The sequence below is a fragment of the Coregonus lavaretus genome, assembly GCF_964263955.1.
Source record: "Coregonus lavaretus genome assembly, chromosome: 17".
Lineage (NCBI taxonomy): Eukaryota > Metazoa > Chordata > Actinopteri > Salmoniformes > Salmonidae > Coregonus > Coregonus lavaretus.
Window position 1 is genome coordinate 3,203,716 of NC_140004.1, and position 21,034 is coordinate 3,224,749.

General features: G+C 46.4%; 1 protein-coding gene across 1 annotated transcript in view; it reads left to right on the plus strand.

Moving 5' to 3' along the window:
• The window catches only part of LOC311145160 (transducin-like enhancer protein 1), a 40,953-nt gene extending 20,674 nt beyond the window's left edge, over positions 1-20,279 (plus strand). The window contains exons 9-20 of the mRNA XM_084181361.1: positions 3,339-3,455; positions 3,543-3,596; positions 3,982-4,134; positions 4,358-4,496; positions 4,839-5,026; positions 5,225-5,301; positions 5,450-5,699; positions 5,904-6,151; positions 6,409-6,556; positions 16,407-16,557; positions 17,303-17,379; positions 17,515-20,279. Coding sequence (XP_084037487.1) covers positions 3,339-3,455; positions 3,543-3,596; positions 3,982-4,134; positions 4,358-4,496; positions 4,839-5,026; positions 5,225-5,301; positions 5,450-5,699; positions 5,904-6,151; positions 6,409-6,556; positions 16,407-16,557; positions 17,303-17,379; positions 17,515-17,622 — 1,710 coding nt within the window. The 3' untranslated portion in view covers positions 17,623-20,279. The remainder of the gene's footprint in view (positions 1-3,338; positions 3,456-3,542; positions 3,597-3,981; positions 4,135-4,357; positions 4,497-4,838; positions 5,027-5,224; positions 5,302-5,449; positions 5,700-5,903; positions 6,152-6,408; positions 6,557-16,406; positions 16,558-17,302; positions 17,380-17,514) is intronic.
• The last annotated feature ends 755 nt before the right edge of the window (positions 20,280-21,034 follow it).

Sequence of the window (21,034 nt, forward strand, 5' to 3'; positions counted from 1 at the left end):
TGCACAAAAATGTGGAGAAATTAGCTTTATGTCTGTATGGAAAATTTCTGGGATCTTTTATTTCAGCTCATGAAACATGGGACCAACACTTGACATGTTGCGTTTTATATTTTTATTCAGTGTAAATTCAGGGTGTAACAACAAAATGTGGAAAAATTCAAGGGGTGTGAATACTTTCTGAAGGCACTGTCCATATCCCAACCAGAAGCCATGGATTACAGGCAACATCCGCAATGAGCTAAAGGCTAGAGCTGCCGCTTTCTAGGAGTGGGACACTAATCCGGGCACTCTCCGATGAACCATCAAACAGGCAAAGTGTCAATACAGGACCAAGATCGAATCCTACTACACCGGCTCTGACGCACGTCGGATATGGCAGGGCTTGCAGACTATCACGGATTACAATGGGAAACCCAACCGTGAGCTGCCCAGTGGCACGAGCCTACCAAGTGAGCTAAATGCCTTCTATGCTTGCTTCGAGGCAAGCAACACTGAACCATGCATTGGAGCACCAGCTGTTCTGGACGACTGTGATCGCGCTCTCCGTAGCCAATGTGAATAAGACGTTTTAAACCGTTAACATTCACAAGGGCCAGACGGATTACCAGGACACGTACTCGGAGTATGTGCTGACCAGCTGTCAAGTGTCTTCACTGACATTTACAACCTCTCCTTGACCCATTCTGTAATACCTACATGTTTCAAGCAGACCACTATAGTCCCTGTGCCCAAGAACGGCAAGGTAACCTATCTAAATGACTATTGCACTGTAGCACTCACATCTGCAGCCATGAAAGGCTGGTCATGGCTCACATCATCCCAGACACCCTGGACCAACTCCAATTTGCATATTGTCCCAACAGATCCACAGTGTACGCAATCTCTATTGCACTCCACAATGACCTTTCCCACCTGGACAAAAGGAACACCTACATGACAATGCTGTTCATTGACTACAGCTCAGCGTTCAACACCATAGTGCCCTCCAAGCTCATCACTAAGATAAGGATCCTGGGATTAAACACCTCCCTCTGCAACTGGATCCTGGACTTCCTGACGGGTCGCTACGAGGTAGTGAGGGCAGGCAACAACACATCCGCCCTAATGACCCTCAACATGGGGTCCCTAGGGTGCTTGCTTAGTCCCCTCCTGTTCACCCACGACTGCATGGCTGCGCATGACTCCAACACCATCATTAAGTTTGCCGACGACACAACTGTGGTAGTCCTGATCGACGTTGACACAGCCTACAAGGAGGAGGTCAGAGACCTAGCAGTGTGGTGCCAGGACAGCAACCTCTCCGTCAACGTCAGCAAGATGAAGAAGCTGATCATGGACTACAGGAAGCGGAGGGACGAGCACGCCCCCATTCACATGGACAGGGCTGTTTTGGAGTGGGTCGAGAACTTCAAGTTCCTCGGTGTCCACATCATTAAGGACCAAACAAACCAACACAGTTGTGAAGAGGGCACAACAATGCCTCTTCCCCTCAGGTGGCTGAAAAGATTTGGCATGGGCCCTCAAAGTTCTACAGCTGCATCATCGAGAGCATCTTGACTGGCTGCATCACCGCTTGGTATGGCAACTGCATGGCATCCAACTGCAAGGCGCTACAGTGGGTAATGCATATGGTCCAGTACGTCATTGGGGCCAAGCACCCTGCCATACAGGACCTCTATACCAGGCGGTGTCAGAGGAAGGGCCTAAAAATGGTCAGACTGCAGCCACCCAAGTCATAGACTGCTACCGGATGGCAAGCGGTACCAGAGCACCAAGTCGGGGACCAAAAGGCTCCTGAACAGCTTCTACCCCATTAGACTGCAAAAAAGTTAATAAAATGGCTACCCGGACTATTTGCATTGATGCCCCCTTTTTTTGCACTGGCTCAATGCGCACACACACACTACACTGACACTCCACCACATACACATACTCACACACTATATATGCTCACACACACAAAACACACACGCATGCATATTGACCCCACTCACGTAGACACACTTTCACATACTTCACATATGCTGCTTCTACTCTGTTTATTGTCTGTCCTGATTGCCTAGTCATTTTTAGCCCTACCCACATTTACATATTACCTCAATTACCTCAACTGCCTCGTACCTCTGCACATTGACTCAGGACCGGTACTCCTTGTACATTTATATTGCCTCCATTATTTTTTTGTTACTATTTCCTCATCTTAATTTGATCAAATTTGTTTTTTAAGTGTTTATATGTTTTTAAAGTGTTGAACAAACACTTTTTAAGTGTTTATTGTTGGGAAAGGGCTCATAAGAAAGCATTTCACGGTAAAGTCTACACCTGCTGTATTCGGCGCATTTGACAAATAACAATTGATTTGATTGGGCTGGGGTGTTGGGCTGGCCTGCTGTTACTGGATTGGCCTGGATCTCTGATCTGTTTGGCTCTCTTTCTCCATCCAAATGAGGGCTTTAGCAGGGTTCCAGAGAGCGCGTGCACACACACACACACACACACACACACACACACACACACAGAGTCTGTGACAGGAGCTCTCTCCCTCCACTGCCCCTACATTGTTGTGTGTATTTAACACCTCAGTGAGCAGATTGCCCCCCCCCTCCCACTCTCCTGATCCCATGCTTAAAGGGTCTCATTGTGTTTAATACAGCCACCAACGGGGGGGAGCATCATATGACCTGAGAGAACGCCGGGGAAATTGCTTGTGTTTTGTGGGTCAGCAATCTGCTTTCCAAAGCCTTTAAATAATGTTCCCCCCCGAGAGGGAGGGTGTGAAGGAGCCTTTGGCTGGGGGCGTGGAGGGGGGAGGCAGGGGGAGTAGGAGGGGGGCCTCCCCCCCCCCCCCCCCATGGCTTGTCTGTTGGGTCTGTGTGTGTGTGTCTCTGCGGCTTCTGGAGGCACATTTTCATTGACAGACTGAGGCCTAAATGGACTCCAACATGATGGGCTAATCCACACACAATGGGATCCGTTAGTCAGGGGAGCTGGGGGAGGGGATGGTGGAAGTGAATCACACACACAAGCACACACTGCCCTTTAGCTGCAGCCGTAAAAGCTGGACAGGGCCAGGAGAGGGAGGACTGATAGTGGCAGAACAACTCACACTAATCAGGGCCTTCTCGCTGTGTGTGAATGTGGTTGTGTTGCTCCAATGTGCCCGAAATGAATATGTATGTGTAACACCACCACCACCCAACTGGGGTAGCTGTGTGGACTGCATGACACAAGGGCTTTGACTGAAGACTGAACGACAGCCCCACCTTCCCCTGGCCTGTAGCACATATCTTCTGCTATTTCTGCTTCTTCTTCTCATCTGCTCCTCCTGTCTTTGGCAGAGTAATACCATGCTGGTTGCTGACAGTTTGAGGAACTCAGACAAGCGGCGCAACGGACCTGAATTCCCCAATGACACCAAGAAGAGGAAAGTAGAGGACAAGGACTCTAGTCATTATGTAAGCAGCAGAAGTGAGGGTGATATCTGTTTGTTTGTGTGTGTGTGTGAACGGTGAATGACATTGACACACCTTTTGTCCCCACAGGATAGTGATGGAGAGAAGAGTGATGACAACCTGGTGGTGGACGTCTCCAATGAGGTACCTACGTGTGTGTGTCTGTCTGTGTCAAATAAAATAAAATGGTTGATGTCCTTGATGGTCTTTTTGGCCTTCCTGTGACTCTCTGACGTATACATGCCGGTCTGTTAGGGAAAGGAAAAGGAGGATACCTAGTCAGTTGCACAACTGAATGCATTCAATCTGTGTTTTCCAGATTTAACCCAACCCTTCTGAATCAGGCCTCGCTAGATAGCTCAAAGCAACTCTATGGATGCCAAATGGGCCCTGGTCAAAAGTAGTGCGCTATATAAGAAATAGAGTGCCATTTGGAACGTATACTATTATTTCACATCAAGGGAAGTGGGGCGCTGAGTATGAGTCAGTGTGTGTGTGTATGAACCTTCCCCCCCCCCCCCGCCTCCAGGATCCTGCCTCCCCTCATGGTACGCCCCTGCCCTCCCCCAGGGAGAACGGGCTGGACAAGACACGCCTCCTGAAGAAGGACCCCTCCTGTAGCCCCGCCTCCACAGCCTCCTCTGCAAGCTCCTCCTCCCTCAAGTCCAAAGAGATGGGAATGGTGAGTGTGGCCAAAGATCTCCATACACTAACCCTCTTCGCTGTCTAAACAAGTCTTTAACGCTGGATCACAGAAACACACACTTTTTAATGGGCCTTCCCATTTCCCTCTAAAGAGTGGTGGAATATCTTACCTCTCACCTTCTTTCTCACTCCATCCCTTCATTTCTCTCTCTTTTAATGGTGTGATATCTGGGTAACAAATGCCTCTGTTTCCATGGCAGCGTGACAAGCCGGGTACGCCTCGACCGAAGTCGAGCACTCCCACTCCCCGAGGAGACTCCACCCCCGGACCCAGCGCCACACCCACTCTCCGCCCCAGCCTATCCAAGCCCCCTTCCATGGAACTACCTCACCCACCTAGTAAGAGAAACTTCACCCCCTTTTAATTGACCTCAGTGCCATTTCCAATCCTTCCTAACAGCCTATAGTACAGGCTACCTACTAATATGCATTTGTTTAGTTTAGTTAAAGGAATACTACACTCAAACCATATTTTAATATTTTGTTCATTAGTCCACAGTTAATAAAATACCAAAATGTTTTGCATGTCAGCAGTCAAGTTTTCAAGATAGAGCACTTTCAGTAAAGAGTACAAACTTGCCTTGATGATGCGTTTTGCGTCATGATTATGAATATGCTGCAGACTGACTACGCTGCAGATACATTAAACCCATCTGAAAACAGCTCTTGTCTACTCCCTAGCCGCTGGTCTGCGGACTCCGCTGGCGGTGTCAGGGCCGTACCCCGGGCCGTTCGGCATGCTGCCCCATGCCGCCATGAACGGGGAGCTGGCGGGTGCCGGCGCAGCCTACGCCGGCCTCCACAACATGTCCCCTCAGATGAGCGCTGCAGCCGCCGCCGCTGTGGCTGCCTACGGACGCTCCCCTATGGTGGGTGTGTGTGTGTGTGTGTGTTTGTTCAGTGTATCTCTGAGTCCATAATGTGCGCTCATTGCGTGTCTAAACAGCTAAATGTCGGTATGTTTATGTAGGATCCATTGCGGTGTCTACTGACCACATTTCTCGTGTGTGTGTGCGTGCGCGTGCCCGTGGCTCTCCTCATCCCTCGGTGTGTGTGTTCTCCCTCAGGCCGGCTTTGACCCTCATCCTCACATGAGAGTCCCTGGAATGCCCCTAAGCTTATCAGGCATCCCTGGAGGCAAACCGTGAGTTGCGTGTGTTCTGTATGTAAACTGTAGGGGAGCGTCTTTCAGCACTGTTCTCCGTAGTAGCAAGACTTGAAACAAATATCCCCAAATGTGTTCCATGCCTCAATTCCACCTTTCCTCCTCTTACTCGGCCTCCTCCTCTCAGAGCCTACTCCTTCCATGTTAGCGCCGATGGACAGATGCAGCCGGTACCGTTCCCTCCGGACGCCCTGGTGGGCCCTGGCATCCCGCGCCACGCACGCCAGATCAACACGCTGAACCACGGCGAGGTGGTCTGTGCTGTCACCATCAGCAACCCCACGCGCCATGTCTACACGGGCGGCAAGGGCTGCGTCAAGGTCTGGGACATCAGTCACCCTGGCAACAAGAGTCCCGTGTCCCAACTGGACTGCCTGGTGAGTGCTAGGCCTAATATACACACTGTTATCCAACATCACACAGTTAAAGCATGTATTCAGTAGCATTGTCCTGCAACCTACATCACAGGATGTGTGTGTTTGTGGGCAGGGCACATGCTTTAAATATACACCTACATACCACTTTGTGTGCATAGTTTGTGTATTAGAGACAAAAAATAACTTTGTGCGCTTGCTTGTCAGAACCGAGACAACTATATCCGCTCATGCCGGCTGCTCCCCGACGGGCGGACGCTCATCGTGGGGGGCGAGGCCAGCACGCTGTCAATCTGGGACCTGGCCACGCCCACTCCACGCATCAAGGCGGAGCTGACCTCCTCGGCCCCGGCCTGCTATGCCCTGGCCATCTCCCCTGACTCCAAGGTGTGCTTCTCCTGCTGCAGCGACGGGAACATCGCCGTCTGGGACCTGCACAACCAGACCCTGGTCAGGTAAGGAACACATGGGAGAATATATTGGCAATAGGTAGCAGGTAGAAAATAGTAGCCTCTAACCACTGGTCCAGGGTCAGATATTGTTTCATCCCCCTAATGGTCAGTCATGCGTGCATAAATTTTCATATGGGTGGCCCCAATGGGAATTGAACCCACAACCCTTGGCATTGCAAGGGCCATGCTCTACCAACTGAGCCACACAGGACCACGTATTTGATAACATATCTGTTATTAATGTGTGTTGTTAACCACAGACAGTTCCAGGGCCACACAGACGGAGCCAGCTGTATTGACATCTCCAACGATGGGACCAAGCTGTGGACGGGGGGGCTGGACAACACCGTACGCTCCTGGGACCTAAGAGAGGGACGCCAGCTGCAGCAGCACGACTTCACCTCGCAGGTACACACACTCCTGAAAGACACAAAACAGCTCCAGCAGCACGACTTGAAACCGCAGGTTCACACACACCCCGCAAACACACAGGCAGGGCTCTAAAGTGCGACCAATTTGGCCGCATATGCAACAAAATATTTTGCTGTGTGACCAGGGGTTTTATTTTGGGAGCACGGTGCGACTATGAAAAAAGTATCCCAGATAATTGTTGTAATGATAAGGCTTCGCTGTACCGTTGTTTCCGAGTGCCCTAAAGAAGCAAGCGAGTGCAGATTCGTTAGCGTCATGGTTGAACCATTACTACAGCGAAAACGGCTTGCTTCTAGCCCTATCAGGTCAAAAGATCTGACCCATATTACCATTTTTGTCTTCCTATAGCGGACCGCCGGGACCTTTTCCATTCATAGATCATGTTGTGGGCTGTTCTAAAACTACTCGTGTATCGACGTTATTAACCATTTTGTTTACACTTTGTTCAGTCACATTACCTCATTGGCTAGCTAACATTTTACATGTACATTTTAGTCATTTAGCAGACGCTCTTATCCAGAGCGACTTACAGTTAGTGCATACATAATTTTTTCATACTGGCCCCCCGTGGGAATCGAACCCACAACCCTGGCGTTGCAAATGCCATGCTCTACCAACTGAGCTACATCCCTGCCGGCCATTCCCTCCCCTACCCTGGACGACGCTGGGCCAATTGTGCGCCGCCCCATGGGTCTCCCGGTCACGGCCGGCTACGACAGAGCATGGATTCGAACCAGGCTATCTAGTGGCACTGCGATGCAGTGCCTTAGACCACTGCGCCTAGTAACTTGACCAGTATATCCAAACGTTTAGAGGCACAGGAAGAAAGGAAAAGGGATAGCTTCTTCAGTAGATCAATGATCATAGCAATAAATGAATGACAGATCTCTACATGTTTTTAAAGCGACAGTGTAAAATGTTCAATGTTATTCATCTCAATGGGAAAATAGTGCTTTTATACAATGTAGAAACCTAATATTCCACAAATGACTTTGTAATTACAATGACAGGTATTTGTATAAACATTTTAGCTTTTATAATAAACTTATGTATTTACATTGTTACATATTAGTTTCTAGGGCACAAAGTAGCTAGAATTCCTAGGCTGCGTTTAGACAGGCAGCCCAATTCTGATATTCCTTCCACTAATTGGTCTTTTGACCAATCAGGTCTTTTCACATCAGATCTTTTTCAGAGCTGATCTGATTGGTCAAAAGGCCCAATATTGGCTTTATCTCAATCAATTTATAAAATCTTATTTTCTGTTGCTCCTAGATTTGATGTGGTGCTACTAACTTTTTTAAAGTTGGGAGCAACAGTGCTACCAATGGAAAATTATCATTTGGAGCCCTGCACACTGGCATCTCAAATCACTGGTGAGGAATGATCTCATACCATTTGGTCACAGCTTGTTTTCTCCTGGCAACAGTGTATTCTTTACAGCCTGCTAGTGCAACAGGAGTATCCAGAGTAATGCAGTATCTGTTATATGTGAAATCACAATAGTGTAATGATACGCAATGGCGCCAGAGGGGATGGCTGCCATTTTACTGGCTCCTAACCAATTGTGCTATTTTGTGTGTTTTTTCACATTGTTTTAACTTATTTTGTACATAATGTTGATGCTATTGTCTCTTATGACCGAAAATAGCTTCTGGATATCAGAACAGCGACTACTCACCTCGAACTGGACGAAAATGAGTCTGACGCGAAGGATATGATGGTGCTCCCGGACAAGGCCCAAATCTCTGTCATTCGCATTAAGAAAATAAGGAAATACAGGGGGCGGAGATCAGGGTGCCTTGTGAGAATTAGTTGGCAAGTGGGTAACCCGCTTCTACCATCTGTTTTTTGGGCCAATGTGCAATCATTGGAGAATAAACTGGATGACCTCCGTTCGAGACTATCCTACCAACGGGACATTAAACTGTAATATCTTATGTTTCACCGAGTCATGGCTGAACGATGACATGGATAATATACAGTTGGCTGGGTTTTCTTTGCATCGGCAGGACAGAACAGCTATGTCCAGTAAGACGAGGGGTGGGGGTGTGTGTCTATTTGTCAATAAGCTAAAGGCTGGAGCTACCGCTTTCAAGGAGCGGGACGCTAATCCGGACACTTGAAGAAATCCCGCTATGCCCTCAGACGAACCATCAAACAGGCAAAGCGTCATTACAGGACTAAGATTGAATCCTACTACACCGGCTCTGACGCTCGTCGGATGTGGCAGGGCTTGCAAACTATTACGAACTACAAAGGGAAAACCAGCCGCGAGCTGCCCAGTGACGCAAGCCTACCAGACAGGCTCAATGCCTTCTATGCTCGCTTCGAGGCAAGCAACACTGAAGCATGCATGAGAACACCAGCTGTTCCAGATGACTTTGTGATCACGCTCTGCGTAGCTGATGTGAGCAAGACCTTTTTAAACAGGTCAACATTCGCGGGGCCAGACGGATTACCAGGACGTGTACTCAGAACATGCGTGGACCAACTGGCAAGTGTCTTCACTGACATCTTCAACATCTCCCTGACCGAGTCTGTAATGGTTACATGTTTCAAGCAGACCACCATAATCGCTGTGCCCAAGAAAGGAAAGGTAACCTGCCTAAATGACGGTAGCCATGAAGTGCTTTGAAAAAGCTGGTCATGGCTCACATCAACACCATCATCCCGGAAACCCTAGACCCACTCCAATTCGCATACCGCCCCAACAGATCCACAGATTACGCAATCTCAATCGGACTCCACACTGCCCTTTCCCACATGGACAAAAGGAACACCTACGTGAGAATGCTGTTCATTGACTACAGCTCAGCGTTCAACACCATAGTGCCCACAAAGCTCATCACTAAGCTAAGGACCCTGGGACTAAACACCTCCCTCTGCAACTGTATCCTGGACTTCCTGACGGGCCGCCCCCAGGTGGTAAGGGTAGTCAACAACACATCTGCCACGCTGATCCTCAACACGGTGGCCCCTCAGGGGTGCATGCTTAGTCCCCTCCTGTACTCCCTGTTCACCCACGACTGTGTGGCCAAGCACGACTCCAACATCATCATTAAGTTTGCTGACGACATAAGAGTGGTAGGCCTGATCACCGACAACAGTGAGACAGCCTAAAGGGAGGAGGTCAGAGACCTGGTCATGTGGTGCCAGGATAACAACCTCTCCCTCAACGTGATCAAGACAAAGGAGATGATCGTGGACTACAGGACAAGGAGGGCCGAACACGCCCCCATTCACATCGATGGGGCTGTAGTGGAGCAGGTCGAGAGTTTCAAGTTCCTTGGTGTCCACATCACCAACAAACTAATCTGGTCCAAACAAACCAAGAAAGTCGTGAAGAGGGCACAACAACGCCTTTTCCCCCTCAGGAGAATGAAAAGATTTGGCATGGATCCCCAGATCCTCAAAAGGTTATACAGCCGCACCATCGAGAGCATCCTGACCAGTTCCATCACCACCTGGTATGGCAACTGCTCGGCATCCGACCGTAAGGCGCTAAAGAGGGTAGTGCGTACGGCCCAGTACATCACTGGGTTCAAACTTCCTGCCATCCAGGACCTACAGTTGAAGTCGGAAGTTTACATACAGCTTAGCCAAATACATTTAAACTCAGTTTTTCACAATTCCTGACATTTTTATTTTTTATTTTCACCTTTTATTTAACCAGGTAAATCAGTTGAGAACAAGTTCTCATTTACAACTGCGACCTGGCCAAGATGATAAAGCAAAGCAGTGCAATTAAAAACAACAACAACACAGAGTTACATATGGAATAAACAAAACGTATATTCAATAACACAATAGAAAATCTATATACAGTGTGTGCAAATGTAGTAAGTTATGGAGGTAAGGCAATAGATAGGCCATAGTGCAAAATAATTACAATTTAGAATTAACACTGGAGTGATAGATGTGCAGAAGATGATGTGCAAATAGAGATACTGGGGTGCAAATTAGCAAAATTAATAAAAAATATGGGGAAGAGGTAGTTGGGTGGGTTAATTACAGATGGGCTGTGTACAGGTGCAGTGATTGGTAAGCTGCTCTGACAACTGATGCTTAAAGTTAGTGAGGGAGATAAGTGTCTCCAGCTTCAGAGATTTTTGCAGGTCGTTCCAGTCATTTGCAGCAGAGAACTGGAAGGAATGGCGGCCAAAGGAGATGTTGGCTTTGGGGATTACCAGTGAGATATACCTGCTGGAACGCATAGTACGGGTGGGTGTTGCTATGGTGACCAATGAGCTAAGATAAGGCGGGGATTTGCCTAGAAGTGATTTATAGATGACCTAGAGCCAGTGGGTTTGGCGACGAATATGTAGTGAGGGCCAGCCAACGAGAGCGTACAGGTCACAATGGTGGGTAGTATATGGGGCTTTGGTGACAAAACGGATGACACTGTGATAGACTACATCCAATTTGCTGAGTAGAGTGTTGGAAGCTATTTTGTAAATGACATCGCCGAAGTCAAGGATCGATAGGATAGTCAGTTTTACGAGGGCATGTTTAGCAGCATGAGTGAAGGAGGCTTTGTTGCGAAATAGGAAGCCGATTCTAGATTTAACTTTGGATTGGAGATGCTTAATGTGAGACACCTAGGTATTTGTAGTTCTAAGTCAGACCCACCGAGAGTAGTGATTCTAGTCGGGCGGGCGGGTGCAAGCAGCGTTCGATTGAAGAGCATGCATTTAGTTTTACTAGCATTTAAGAGCAGTTGGAGGCCACGGAAGGAGTGTTGTATGGCATTGAAGCTCGTTTGGCGGTTTGTTAACATAGTGTCCAATGAAGGGCCAGACGTATACAAAATGGTGTTGTCTGCGTAGAGGTGGATCTGAGAGTCACCAGCAGCAAGAGCGACATCATTGATATACACAGAGAATAGAGTCGGCCCGAGAATTGAACCCTGTGGCACCCCCATAGAGACTGCCAGAGGTCCAGACAACAGGCCCTCCGATTTGACACATTGAACTCTATCTGAGAAGTAGTTGGTGAACCAGGCGAGGCAGTCATTTGAGGAACCAAGGCTATTTAGTCTGCCAATAAGAATGCGGTGATTGACAGAGTCAAAAGCCTTGGCCAGGTCGATGAAGACGGCTGCACAGTACTGTCTTTTATCGATCACGGTTATTATATAGTTTAGGACCTTGAGCGTGGCTGAGGTGCACCCATGACCAGCTCGGAAACCAGATTGCATAGCGGAGATGGTACGGTGGGATTCGAAATGGTCGGTGATCTGTTTTGTTAACTTGGCTTTCAAATACTTTGGAAAGGCAGGGCAGGATGGATATAGGTCTGTAACAGTTTGGATCTAGAGTGTCACCCCCTTTGAAGAGGGGGATGACCACGGCAGCTTTCCAATCTCTGGGGATCTCAGACGATACGAAATAGAGGTTGAACAGGCAGGTAATAGGGGTTGCGACAATTTCGGAAGCTAATTTTAGAAAGAAAGGGTCCAGATTGTCTAGCCCTGCTGATTTGTAGGGGTCCAGATTTTGCAGCTCTTTCAGGACATCAGCTATCTGAATTTGGGTGAAGGAGAAGCGGGGGGGACATGGGCAAGTTGCAGCGGAGGGTGCAGAGCTGGTGGCCGGGGTAGGGGTAGCCAGGTGGAAAGCATGACCAGCCGTAGCAAAATGCTTTTTGATATTCTCGATTTATCGGTGGTGACAGTGTTTCCTAGCCTCAGTACAGTGGGTAGCTGGGAGGAGGTGCTCTTATTCTCCATGGACTTTAGTGTCCCAAAACTTTTTGGAGTTAGTGCTACAGGATGCAAATTTCTGTTTGAAAAAGCTAGCCTTTGCTTTCCTAACTGATTGTGTATATTGGTTCCTGACTTCCCTGAAAAGTTGCATATCGCGGGGGCTGTTCGATGCTAATGCTGTACGCCACAGGATGTTTTTGTGCTGGTCAAGGGCAGTCAAGTCTGGGGTGAACCAGGGGCTATATCTGTTCTTAGTTCTGAATTTTTTGAATGGGGCATGCTTATTGAAGATGGAGGAAAGCACTTTTGAAGAACATCCAGGCATCCTCTACTGATGGAATGAGGTCAATATCCATCCAGGATACCCGGGCCAGGTCAATTAGAAATGCCTGCTCGCTGAAGTGTTTTAGGGAGCATTTGACAGTGATTAGGGGTGGTCGTTTGACCGCGGACCCATTACGGACGCAGGCAATAAGGCAGTGATCGCTGAGATCCTGGTTGAAGACAGCAGAGGTGTATTTAAAGGGTAAATTAGTCAGGATGATATCTATAAGGGTGCCCATGTTTACGGATTTAGGGTTGTACCTGGTAGGTTCCTTGATAATTTGTGTGAGATTGAGGGCATCTAGTTTAGATTGTAGGACGGCCAGGGTGTTAAGCATATCCCAGTTTAGGTCACCAAGCAGTACGAACTCTGAGTATAGATGGGGGGCAAGCAATTCACATATGGTGTCCAGGGCACAACTGGGGGCTGAGGGGGGTCTGTAGCAAGCGGCAACAGTGAGAGACTTATTTCTGGAAAGGTGGATTTTTAGAAGTTCAAACTGTTTGGGCACATACCTGGATAGTATGATAGAGCTCTGCAGGCTATCTCTACAGTAGATTGCAACTCCGCCCCCTTTGGCAGTTCTATCTAGACGGAAAATGTTGTAGTTCGGGATGGACATTTCTGCATTTTTGGTGGCCTTCCTAAGCCAGGATTCAGACACTGCTAGAACATCAGGGTTGGCAGAGTGTGCTAATGCAGTGAATAACTCAAACTTGGGGAGGAGGCTTCTGATGTTAACATGCAAGAAACCAAGGCTTTTATGGTTACAGAAGTCAACAAATGATAGCGCCTGGGGAGTAGGAGTGATACTGTGGGCTACAGGGCCTGGGTTAACCTCTACATCACCAGAGGAACAGCGGAGGAATAGAATAAGGATACGGCTAAAGGCTTTAAGAACTGGTCTTCTAGTGCGTTGGGTACAGAGGGGCAGATTTCCGGGCGTTGTAGAATAGATTCAGGGCATTATGTACAGACAAGGATATGGAAGGATATGAATACAGTGGAGGTACACCTAAGCATTGGGTAACGATGAAAGAGAGCATCACTGGAGGTACCGATTGAGCCAGTCTCCGCGTGTGTGGGGGGTGGGACAAAGGAGCTATCTGAGGCAGGTTGAGCGGGACTAGGGGCTCTACAATGAAATAGTACAATAAGAACTAACCCAAACAGCAATAGGCTAGGCATATTGACATGGGAGAGCGGCATAACGCAATCACAGGTGTTATTCGAGAGGGCTAAGACAACAACTGGTAATGGCGACGAAAGTTTGGGCTGAGGCTAAACAGATAAACAGGATGGGGTACCGTGTAAAGGAACAGTCCAGCAGGCATCAGCTGTGTAGCTGAGTGATCATAAGGTCCAGTGAACAGTAATAGGTAAGTCCGGGAGCAGTTCGTAGGCGGCTACAGCACAGGCGTAACCACATCATACGATTACGTCGGCAGACCAGTCGTGATGGATCCGCGGGGCTCCGTGTCGACACTAGGAGGTCCCGTCCGGTTGACAGAGAGGTAGATAGCCGGGAGATGGGCCTGGCTCGAGGCTAGCTCAAGGCTAACTGGTGCGTCGGGACAGTGGTGATTAGCCAACAATAGCCATTCGGTTGCAGCTAGCTAGTTACGATGATCAGGTGTTAAGGTCCAGTGATTCAGTGATTCCGGCAGAAAATCCGATATGCTCTGGGTCGATAGCACGCTGTGCAGACTAGCCGATAATTGTCCAGGCTAGAGCTGGCTTGTAGGTAGTGCAGGCCACGGACAGTGGTGAAGACCGCGAACGGTGGATAATAGCAAGTAGCTAGTTAGCTGGCTAGTTTCAGCCGTAGGTTCTTGATAAAAATAAAGAAATAATAGAATCCGTTCCACATTGGGTGAGGCGGGTTGCAGGAAAGTATATTTAGTTAAAGGATGGAAAGTGAGAGAAATATATACGAAAAAAAGACGAAAAACTAAAAAACTGGCTATTTACACGAGGACACAACATAATACACGACCGCACTGCTACGCCATCTTGGTTTAATCCTAGTAAAAATTCCCTGTCTTGTGTCAGTGAGGATCACCACTTTATTTTAAGAATGTGAAATGTCAGAATAATAGTATAGAGAATGATTTATTTCAGCTTTTATTTCTTTCATCACATTCCCAGTGGGTCAGAAGTTTACATACACTCAATTAGTATTTGGTAGCATTGCCTTTAAATTGTTTAACTTGGGTCAAACGTTTCGGGTAGCCTTCCACAAGCTTCCCACAATAAGTTGGGTGAATTTTGGCCCATTCCTCCTGACAGAGCTGGTGTAACTGAGGCAGGTTTGTAGGCCTCCTTGCTCGCACACGCTTTTTCAGTTCTGCCCACAAATGTTCTATAGGATTGAGGTCAGGGCTTTGTGATGGCCACTCCAATACCTTGACTTTGTTGTCCTTAAGCCATTTTGCCACAACTTTGGAAGTATGCTTGGGGTCATTGTCCATTTGGAAGACCCATTTGCGACCAAGCTTTAACTTCCTGACTGATGTCTTGAGATGTTGCTTCAATATATCCACATAATTTTCCTTCCTCATGATGCCATCTATTGTGTGAAGTGCACCAGTCCCTCCTGCAGCAAAGCACCCCCACAGCATGATGCTGCCACCCCCATGCTTCACGGTTGGGATGGTGTTCTTCAGCTTGCAAGCAACCCCCTTTTTCCTCCAAACATAACATAATGATGTTCATTATGGCCAAACAGTTCTATTCTTGTTTCATCAGACCAGAGTACATTTCTCCAAAAGGCAGGGTTGTTTGTTGTTGCTCTCTGTGTGTGTCGGTTTCTCACGCACATGAACACACACACACTGATCAGAGACCGGTTTCCCGATAGCGATGGAACTTAAAAAACGTTCCTACAACGGCAGAAGATGCAACATGCGTTTCCCAAAATACCACGCAGAGAGAGCGGTTGCTAAGTTGGCATATATGTCGATACTGATAGGATCGAAAGAAAGGGAGCGCTGCTCTCGGATCAGCTTTCTCCATTCACATTTTACCTAAACATTCTAATTATTTCACAATTCTGACGAGGGTATCACCTCCTAGAGAGAGATTACCACCTACGGCTGCAAATATTGAGGCGGCTCATTCTAATGCTTACTCAATAAAAATGCACAAAATCACCATGTTAGGCTACACATCATGAAATGTATTGAGACGAATTACAGACGGTAGCCTACAAGTAGCGAAGTAGAGGTCAATTGATTGAACATTAAATGTATTTCAATATGATTGAAATAGGCCTATAGCCTACTGTTTTATATTTGAATGCAGTCATCTCATTTTTCATTTGAAGCATATTATTTTTTAGAAGTCGCTTGATTGTATCAATTGCAAACACATTGGTAACTTTGTTCGTAGTGAATTTGGTTCTGAAGTTATCGATTTGTCACAGAGAGACGAATAAATCATACGATTCTATGTTTAGCGGAGATCTTCTCTGTATAAAGTGATGCGGGAGGGCAAAAAAGCATCTACAAGTGGTCTGAGGCAGGCGTTAGATTACGAGCGTTTTCAAGTGCAACGTTAATAACGATGGTTTTGGGAATCCGCTCAGAGATCTAATGATGCTCCTACGAAGGTTCTAACTATGAACTTAACCTTAAGACGCTTTTGGGAAACTGGGCCCTGGTTCTCCCCTGTCCTTTCTCCAAATCTTCTCTCTGGGGTACTATGCATCTGTCTATCTCTCACGCACATGAACACACGACCACACACACACACACACACAAACTGACCATGTTGTCCCTCTGCCCCCTCTCCAGATCTTCTCTCTGGGTTACTGTCCGACGGGAGAGTGGCTGGCGGTGGGGATGGAGAGTAGTAATGTGGAGGTGCTCCACGTCACCAAGCCAGACAAGTACCAGCTCCACCTCCACGAGAGCTGTGTGCTCTCCCTCCAGTTCGCCTCCTGTGGTAAGGACATGTCACAAGAGCTCTGTGGCTGACGTGCTCGAGATTTGTCTATGGCTGCGTCTCAAATGGCACCTTATTCCCTATGTAGTGCACTACAGGCTCAATAGAGCTCTGGTCAAAAGTAGTGCACTATATAGCATTGTGGGCCATTTGGGATGCATGCTATGTCTTCTTTGTGTTAGCTGTGTACAGTAACTTGACGTATGTCTGATGCATCTAAACAGCGATGTTACTGGCTTTTGTCTCCTTGTATATTGGCATTTTCAAACTGATGGAACTGGCCCCCAAATGAGTCGCCTCTGCCTGGTTAATTTTACACTTTGAACCAAGCTGTATTAAACTCCCTGTTTAATACAGGTATTCAGTTCAAAATGTTTTGTTGACCTCTGGTGATATCTGACATAGTAGACAGCCTTACGTTCTGTTTTCATGGGAGAATCTCAATTGCATTTCGTTGACTCCTCTCGCCTCCTCAAAACCCATTGGAGGAGAAGGTCAGAGGGGAGGGACTTCATCATCCAATGGGTTTTGAGAAGGCGGAGAGGAGAAAGAAGGTGAGGAGTCAAGGAAATGCAATTGTCTCCTCATATACAGTAGCTCTAATCCTAACTTGAGATGTGATTGATTGTGAACCCTCTACTCTGGGTTCTCTAGGATTTGGCCCCTGCATCCACAGTAGTATCAGTCCTAGCTCTAGGTCTATGTGATTCCTAAAGCTCTGTCTCCTATTTCTCTGCCTGCCCAGGTAAATGGTTTGTGAGCACAGGGAAGGATAACCTGCTGAACGCGTGGAGGACACCGTACGGAGCCAGTATATTCCAGGTACACACACACCTGTCCACTTGGACAAATGTCTGTTCACTCCGACGGCCTACCTACTGACATGTTTTATTGATATTGTATCAAGGCTGGGTGTTAAGCTTTTACTAATCTCTCTCTCTCTATCTCTCTATCTAGTCGAAGGAGTCTTCGTCGGTGCTAAGCTGTGACATCTCAGTTGATGATAAGTACATAGTTACAGGTTCTGGAGATAAGAAGGCCACTGTCTATGAAGTCATCTACTAGACTGGTGAGCACTAGGATCAGCGACTGACAACCCAAAGGAGCTTTCACGGTCCTAAAACTGACCCTGGGTCAGGGGATCCTGCAGAACATTCTACACCCTTTGACTTTTTCCACATTTTGTAGTGTTACAGCCTGAATTTAAAATGAATAAAATGTAGATTTTTTGTGTGACTGGCCTACACACAATACCCCATAATGTCAGAGGTTTTGAGTCAATAAGTATTCAACCCCTTTTGTTATGGCAAGACTCTGTGTGCAAAAATAGTGTTTAACATGCTTTTTGAATGACTACCTCATCTCTGTACCCCACACGTACAATTATCTGTAAGGTCTTTCAGTTGCAGTGAATTTCAAACACCGATTCAACCACAAAGACCAGGGAGGTTTTCCAATGCCTCGCAAAGACGTTGGTAGATGGGTAAAAAATTAAAAAGCAGACATTGAATATTCTTTTTGAGCATGGTGATGTTTTTAGTTACACTTTGGATGGGGTATCAATACACCCAGTCACTACAAAGATACAGGCGTCCTTGCTAACTCTGTTGCCGGAGAGGAAGGAAACCGCTCAGGGATTTCACCATGATGCAAATGGTGACTTTAAAACAGTTACAGAGTTTAATGGCTGTGTTAGGATAAAACTGAGGATGGAGCAACAGCATTGTAGTTACTCCACAATACTAACCTAATTGACAGAGTGAAAATATTCCAAAACATGCATCCTGTTTGCAACAAGGCACTAAAGTAATACTTCAAAAAATCTGACAAAGCAATTAACATTTTGTCCTGAATACAAAGTATGATGTTTGGGACAAATCCAATAGAACACATTACTGAGTACCACTCCCCATATTTTCAAGCATAGTGGTGGCTACATCATGTTATGGGTATGCTATTTAATTGTTTTTCAGGCAAAAAAATAAAAAGGAATGGTTCAGTCTGCTTTCCACTAGACACTGGGAGATGAATTCACCTTCAGCAGGACAATAAGCTAAAACACAACGCCAAATAAACACTGGAGTTGCTTACCAAGAAGTCAGTGAATGTTCCTGAGTGGCCGAGTTAGTTTTCACTTAAATCTGCGGCAAGACCTGAAAATGGTTGTCTAGCAATGACCAACAACCAATTTGACAGAGCTTAAAGAATTTTGAAAATTATAATGGGCGAATGTTGCATAATCCAGCTGTGTAAAGCTCTTAGAGACTTACCCAGAAAGACTCTCAGATGTAATCGCTGCCAAAGGTGCTTCTGCAAAGTATTGACTCAGGGGTGTGAATACTTATGTAAATGAGATACCTGTATTTTATTTTCAAGAAATTGGCAAACATTTCTAAAAACATGTTTTCACTTTGTCATTATATGGGGTATTGTGTGTGTGATGGCTGAGGGGGAAAAAATATTTAATCAATTTTGAATTCAGGCTGTAACACAACACAATGTGGAATAAGTCAGAGGGTGTGACCTTTGAACTGTACAACTGACCCTGGGTCATGGGATCCAACAGAACATTCTCTATACATGAGCAGAGCTCCTCTGCATGGGCAGAGCTCCCAGAACAATGGCTGATGGACAGACAGACATGGGGATGGATGGATGGTTATAGAGAGAGATGGACCGAAACCTCATTATAGACAGATGGATGGAAAGGCGGACCGACACCTCAGAGGTGCCGAATTAATGGCATTGTAGTTTATTTTTACAGACAAAGAATGTGAATGGCCTGGTGACCTCTACCCTTTGTGACCTCTGACCTCAGCTTGCTCTTCTTCCAGACATGAGTCTCCACTCAGACCCTTCACACCCTAATACCGTGTCCCGTCCTACATGTCTGCAATTGCTATCGTGTAATTAGTTACGTTTTCTTGTCTTTGTATTTTTGTTATCAGTCGAGTACTTGTAAAAAGTGTATATATTTGTTTTCTTACAGTAATTGCTTTAGAAATAACAGAAATGTTTGGTATGTCTTTTACATGGAAAATATCTAACCAGGAAAAAACACTAAATGGTCTTAATGCTAGCTAATATAAATCAATTGAAATGTCTAGACAATAAATGTTTGTTTTTTCTAACAAACGTATTTTCTCTGGCTTCCAAAGTAGTGAACTGTAACATTCTTGTTCTTGGTGAGGTCATGGTCTTTCATCCAACAAGGCCAATATTCAAAAACGACATGGGCTAACTCATATGTAGATGAGACTGATCAGATATGGGTGAGAATGTCAAATGGCACTCATTGCTGTAGTCATAATCTAGATTTTCTTAAAGCTCATCAATGGTAGAGAGGTGATGAGGTTAACATTGAGAACATAGACGTCTGAATGGTGCCTCTGGGAGGTTCATTAGCTGAGCACGGCAGAGCAGACGGTCACAGGTGTTGAGCAGGTCCATTCACACAGTAGTAGTGATTGTGGGTTAATGCTAACGCAATTATCATTAATGCTGCGGTGTGGAGGTTAATTTGCAGGCTAATGACCATTAGCGGAGGGCTTCCAGGGGGAAGTGGAGGCGGTGCTGCTGCTACTGAATAATGAGCTGCTCTACGCAATGAAACTGGCTACATCCGCAATTGGAGACTGTGTGCATGTGTTTGTGCGGTTGCATGTACACGTGTGTACGTCAACATTTATTTGTCATCTGCACAGGATACAGCGAAGTGTGCACAGTACAATTAACAGTACAATTAAATGCTTAGATGTGTGTGTATGTTTGTGTGCTTAGTGCTCTGGACCTTTGCTCTACGTGTTGCATGGTATACCGAATTGTCAGTACTTCTTCGATAAAAAAACAACTAATCGGAATAATTTTTTATACGTTCGGTAAGCTACTTCTGTCAAATGTGTCTCACGTGATTGAGAGGATCAACTCTGTATCAGCGCAGCCCCATTATAGCGCGAAGAGCATAGTGCCAGCTCCACTTATTCATTGCTAGAGCTGTCTGGGCTGCATTGTTAGCTCCCCACTGCACAGAAGTTGTAACACACTTGAATAATTCAACATGGCATGTAGAAATTGAAGCTGTTCACAAGACAATGTCCATGCAGGCTAAAAGTTACACTTTACAATGGAAGACGATACCGGTAGCTTCTAGCTTTAATTGTAGGCTAACGTTCCTTGCTAGCTTACAGCTGAATTCACTACCCTAGTACTTTGTTTGTGATAATATGCAAACCGTAATGCAAAATATGCTGATTTCAAAGCTGATTGTGACTAATAACTTTATTAATTCACTTCGTCTCCCTCGCCACCAAAAATTAATTCACTTAATCTTCCTCGCCTCCCGTCTGGTTTCTACCATAATCACCATAATAATACCATAATCACAAAGTCAGATTCCACAGGCACATCAAAGACAGTACAGTATGAAGATAGGCAAAAACTGCTTCTCCAATAGAAATCCCCGATCACACCTGTAGGC